This window comes from Natator depressus, chromosome 17 (genome assembly GCF_965152275.1).
Source record: "Natator depressus isolate rNatDep1 chromosome 17, rNatDep2.hap1, whole genome shotgun sequence".
Taxonomy (NCBI): domain Eukaryota; kingdom Metazoa; phylum Chordata; order Testudines; family Cheloniidae; genus Natator; species Natator depressus.
Window position 1 is genome coordinate 23472246 of NC_134250.1, and position 6000 is coordinate 23478245.

General features: G+C 49.0%; 1 protein-coding gene across 1 annotated transcript in view; it reads right to left on the bottom strand.

Moving 5' to 3' along the window:
* The window catches only part of HSF5 (heat shock transcription factor 5), a 61774-nt gene extending 58579 nt beyond the window's left edge, over positions 1-3195 (bottom strand). The window contains exons 1-2 of the mRNA XM_074974751.1: positions 2641-3195; positions 478-487 (exon numbers count right to left, since the gene is read on the bottom strand). Of these exons, the coding sequence (XP_074830852.1) occupies positions 478-487; positions 2641-3195 (565 nt within the window). The remainder of the gene's footprint in view (positions 1-477; positions 488-2640) is intronic.
* Between the last annotated feature and the right edge of the window lie 2805 nt (positions 3196-6000).

The following is a 6000-nucleotide window of genomic DNA, read 5'->3' on the forward strand; positions in this document are numbered from 1 at the left end:
AATTGAATTTCATCTGCCATTTTGTTGCCCAGTCACCCAGTTTTGAGAGATCCTTTTGTAGCTCTTCGCAGTCTGCCTGGGACTTAACTGTCTTGAGTAGTTTTGTATCATCTGCAAATTTTGCCACCTCACTGTTTACTCCTTTTTCCAGATCATTTATGAATAGGTTGAATAGGACTGGGCCCAGTACAGACCCCTGGGGGACATTACCATTTATCTCTTTCCATTCTGAAAACTGACCATTTTTTCCTACCCTTTGTTTCCTACCTTGTAACCAGTTACCAATCCATAAGAGGACCTTCCCCGTTATCCCATGACAGCTTACCATGCTTAAGAGCCTTTGGTGAGGGACCATATCAAACGCTTTCTGAAAATCTAAGTACACTATACCCACTGAATCTGCCTTGTTCACATGCTTGTTGACCCCCTCAAAGAATTCTAGTAGATTGGTGAGGCATGATTTCCCTTTGCAAAAACCATGTTGACTCTTCCCTAACAAATTAGGTTCATCTATGTGTCTGACAATTTTGTTCTTTACTATAGTTTCAACCACTTTGCCCGATACTGAAGTCAGGTTTACCGACCTGTAATTACTGGAGCTCATTTTAAAATTTTAAAAATTGATGTCACATTAGCTATCCTCCAGTTACTGGATACAGAAGTTGATTTAAATGATAGGTTACAGACTACAGTTAGTAGTTTTGCAATTTCACATTTGAGTTCCTTCACAACTTTTGGGTGAATACCATCTGGTCCTGGTAACTTATTACTATTTATCAGTTTGTTCCAAAATCTCCTCTAAGTCATTTACAAAAATGAGGACAGGAGGAAATGTACTAAGAATCTTAATTCAAGAAAAGGAAGTTTTTTGTTTAGAGCTTCTAGGGTGCCCAGGCTTTAATTTAGGAACTAGAAATTTGTCGAGGTGGGGGAACACCTTGAGGTAAGACAGGTGTTTTTTGTTGCCCCTATGAAAATCCACCCAGACTTGCAAAATTATAAGACTCTGAAAAAAACAGCTTGGAAAAAATATTTTAGCAGTAAGGATAGAAAAGAATGGAAGGATTTTAGCGATTGATTTAGTTGGGGATTGGTCCTGCTTTGAGCAGAGGGTTGGACTAGATAACCTCCTAAGGTCCCTTCCAACCCTGATATTCTATGATGGTTTGTGCCCTTTTATTATTTATTTATGATGTACAAAGAAAAGCTAAGTAGTATTTATCCTGCTTATCTATTACCAGGGGGCGGGGGAGGAATCAAGACTATCCAGCTTTGTCTTCCCTGTTTTTTCTGGAGGTGTTCTTGGAAAACCAGAGACCTGCAGTGGGAGCTCTCTCAGTCCTTGTCCTTCCAATTAAGAGCACTCAACCCAGAAGTTATGGGCTTGATACAGGAATTATGATGTGAAATTCTATGATGTATTATAGAGGAAATCAGATTAGATAATTACAATGGTTCCTTCTATCTTTTAAATCTTCAACAAAGATCTTTTATGTTAAACAAAACAAAAATTAAACAAGAAGTCTAATTTAGGAGTCCCTTCCTTTCTCAAGTTTTACTTCCTGGGTATCTAAGGTGTTGTAATCCTAATAGTTTTCCAGTTGTCCATTGAGTCTTCGAGAAAACACAGGATGAACAAGATTTCGATTTATATTGTAAACCAAACCAAAAAAACCCCCAAAACAACAAAAAACTTTGACCGAAAGAAGATCAAGCTTCTTTTCACATCAAAACCACTCATTTTTTTCACCTTTGCCTGTCCTCTGTGGGGGGTGGAAAAAGCAAGAAGTGGGGAGCTCTTCAAAACTTCACTTGGACAGTGAGTAACCCCTCTGAGAAGACTGATTTCAAATCATATTTACTCCATTTAACCTCCACCCAACTCATTTATTCCTCTCAAGAAAATTATTTAGCTTTTAATTCTCCTTAAGACATTTTGCAGAATTATTACTCCAGCATCTTTGTTCCTTAGCACAAAATGGCCATCACACTCCTAGCTACCATTCAGACCAACCCTTGGAAGACAAGAGGTTGTACGTGTGTACCTGGAACTTAGCAAGCAATACACACAAGATGCATAAGAACTAACAAAATCCAGATCCATCTGTGAAAGCTCTGCAGGGATAACAGTATAAAAACTTATTTTACTCCCTGATCCTGTAGATCCTTATACATATGAGTAACTTTATGTACATGAGAAACCATCCTGAACCCAACGCCATGTGCATAAAGCTACTCATGCTTATGGATATGATAGCGGTTTTAGTCTGTAGACAGATGTCTGAATACACAGAAACACCAATTGATGAAGTACAATTTTTATTTTCAACACAAAAACACACTGGAGAACCCTAAGTCTGTTCAGATTGGCCAATTCACTATTCCCTCAAAACCATCACCTCTCTCTGCACAGGTTCTCCCAACTTCATGCGTGTAGCTAACGAGCGGTCTAAACAACCATTCAGGTGAGGAAGCCCAAACGTACCTTGCTACCATCAGGCCCACTACCCCAGTGTGAATATCTTGACCCACCGGCCCTCCCCATGTTCCCTGTTGCTGAGCTGCCACGCTCCTCACACCGCCGGCAGCGACCACGTGCCCCTGGCGCTGCCCGCCCCCAGCCTCACCGGGCTTCTCCACCTTGCCGGGCCCCGGCGGCGGCACGAGTGGGTCCCCATGCAGCGAGGTGCTCAGCAGCCGCTGGAACCGGTTGGGTGGGCGGCTGGTCACCTCCAGGCCGGCCGCGAGCTTGGCCTTGTTGGCACTGGTGAGTCGCTTGAGGTGGACAAGGAGGTCGGGGCGGTCGCGGCGGAAGTGCGGGCTGTGGAAGTGGTGCAGGGGCCCGGAGGAGCCGCCGCCCGCGGGCCCGGGCGCGGGCGCTGCCGAGGAGCCGCCCGGCGGGCCCAGCACCACCTTGCGGAAGCCGTACAGGTTGAGCTGCCGGATGAAGCTCGTGAAGTTGGTGGTCTTGAAGAGCTCGGCCGAGGCGGCCGCGGCCCCGTCGCCCCCCGGCCCCGCCCCAAGGCCCGGCCCGGCGCCCAGCAGCTCGGCCTCGAAGAGTGGCTGGTCGATGAGCAGCCCCTCGCCGCGGGTGTCCCAGCGGATGGAGCGGAACCGCGGGCTGTTCACCAGGCGCCACAGCTTGGCCGGGAAGTTGTTGGGGTTGATGGGGGCGACCAGCAGAGGCTCCTCCATGGCGGACAGGGGCCGAGGGGCGCGTCACAGCCAACCGCCGCCGCGCGAGCTCGGCGGCCAACCGTGGCGGCCGCCAATCAGCGCTCGCCGCGAGGCCCAGCACACCTCAGCACGCGCCGGCCTCGCGCCTGGGCTGCCACCCTGCCCTCAGCGCGCCACTCCCTGGGCTGCGCGCCGGCCACAGCTGGCGGCGCCGGGAGCCGGCTCTGCAGGGGCTCCGCCGGCGGGCTCCCAGCGCCCCCCACGCTCCCAGGGAAAAGGTAGGGAGGAGCCGGAGCCCGATGGGGAAGCGAGAGCGGAGGTGGGGGACAGGGCGGCTGGGGTTGTTGGGGAGGCAGAGCCCATGGTTCTGACCAGGTAGTTTCAGAGCTGGGGTCTGGGTGGATTGGTTGGGGAGGTGGATTGGGGGATTGGAGGTGCTGCTGAGGCATCCCCTGCTTAGGGCAGTGGGGTTTGTGTGCGGGGTTGGAGTGTGCCTGGGTGCTGTAGGGACTAAGGGCACCCCAGCTTTCAGTCCCCCACAACTTTGGGGCCAAAATTGCTGTAGTATCAGCACCCTGCTTCTTGCCAAGGCACAACGTGAGTTGAACCTAGCACTTGACATAAAAGGCAATAAGAAGAGGCTCTAAAATGGGTGAGGAGCAAGAGAATGCTGAAGGAAGATGTAGGCCCACTACCTAGTGGGCAAAGGGCTAACAGAACAACACCAAGATGGGTACGCTGTTTAATACTGATTTTATTTCTGATTTGCCAAAAGAGTTAATTGTGATGAAACCCTTAACATAATTATTAACAACAAGGGGGAGAGAACAGGTTAAAGAATATTTAGTTAGATGCATTCTACTCAACAAGCCCTGACAGAATTCATCGTGAGATATTTAAGGAACAGCTGAATCAGTCTTGGAGGTATTAGTGATATCTTCAAGAAGTAATGGAGGATGGGGGAGGTCCCAGAGGGTTGGAGAAGGACAAATATAGTACCTGCCTTTAAAAAGGGGAACAAAGAGGACCCAGAGAATTATAAACCAGTCAGCCTAACTTTAAGACCTTGAAATATACTGGAACAAATTATTAAGCAAAAAATATTGTAAGTACTTAGCAAATAATAGTGATAAACGGTAGCTGACATGAATTTGTCAAGAACAAATCATGCTAATTCAAAAATTTCTTTTTTGACAGGGTTCCTGGCCTAGTGCAGTGGTTTTCAAACTTTTTTTCTGAGGAAGAAAATTGTTGATGCCTGCAACCCAATGTAGCTGGGGATCAGGGGTTTGGGGTGTGGGAGGGGCTCAGGGCTGGGGCAGAGGGTTGGGGTGAGGGCTGTGGGGTGGGGCCTGGGATGAGGGGTTTGGGGTGCAGAAAGCGGTTCTGGGTTGGGGGAGCTCAGGGCTGGGGCAGGGAGTTGGGGTGCCGGAGGGGGTCAGGGCTCTGGCTGAGGGTGCAGGCTCTGGGTGAGGCTGGGGATAAGGGGTTTGGGGTACAGGAAGGGGTTCCAGGTTGTGGGGGCAGGGGATTGTGGTGCGGACTTACCTCCGGTGGCTCCTAGTCAGCAGCACAGCCAGGGTGCAGATACAGGCTTCCCGCCTGTCCTGGCACCACAGACTGCTCTGCACCCCGGAAGTGGCCAGCAGCAGGTCCAGCTTCTAGGCAGAGGCATGCAACTCTCGCGCCTCCCCTCCCCATTCCTGTTGGCCAGGAACCGGCCAATCAAAGTGCCAAGCTGGTGCTTGGGGTTGGGGGCAGCGCGCAGAGTCCCATGGCCCGCCTTCCTAGAAGTCAGACCCGCTACTGGCTGCTTCTGGGGCACTGCGCGCTGTAGAAACAGGTAGGCACGAGCTTGCCTTAGCTGGGCAGCAATGGGACTTTTAACCTCCCGGTCAGCAGTGCTGACCAGAGCGACCCAAGTGCCTGACATGCCACTTTGACCCGAAGTTTGAAAAATGCTGGCCGAGTGGATGGAGGGGAGCAGTAGACATAGTATATCTTGATTTGAGTAAAGCTCTTGACACAGTCCCACACAACATTCTGTTAAGCAAATTAGAGTAATGTGGACTAGATAAAAATGTTAAGTGGGGGCACAACTGGTTGAAAAACCATACTCAAAGAGTAGTTATGAATTGTTTGCTCTCAAATTGGGAGGATGTATCTTATAAGGGTTGTTCTGGCTGCTCTACGGTTTAATATTTTCTTTAATGATTTGGATAATGGTGTAGACAATATGCTTATAAAATATGTGGATGGCATGCAATTTGGAGGACATCACTGATAAAGTTTGCAGATGACTACTCCTGGGGGAATTCTGTGCCAAAAAATTAAAAATTCTATGCACAATATTTTATTTTTTTTGCAAAAAATTAAAATATAATGCCAGTTTCAGTTATTTTGGTAATTTATTTCATAATACTGTCAGCAATATGTCTGTATCAATACAGACAACAAAAAAGATTCCCCCAGGAGAGGAGAGTTAAAGAAACTCCTATGACCACCCAGTTCCTGTTTCTCTGTTACGCTGTTGTTGGGTGCCTCCGTCTGGGTGTGTCACACATGCCAACTGTGCACATCTTGAGGGAAAAAACTGCATCTCTGGTCTCTTAGTTGATTCTCGTTTTTTTCCCTGCCCCTGTAGGGTTATCATGTAGAGGTTCCTAATAGGGGACACCGCTGGGGAGGGGGAGCTGGAGGGGAGGGATGCAGTTGAGGGGGTGCTAGGGGGGCATGTGTGTACTGGGAGAGGGTATATGGTACTGGAGGGGACTGTTTGGAGCTGCCCAGCCCAGACACCCCCACCCCCTCACCTCCAGACCC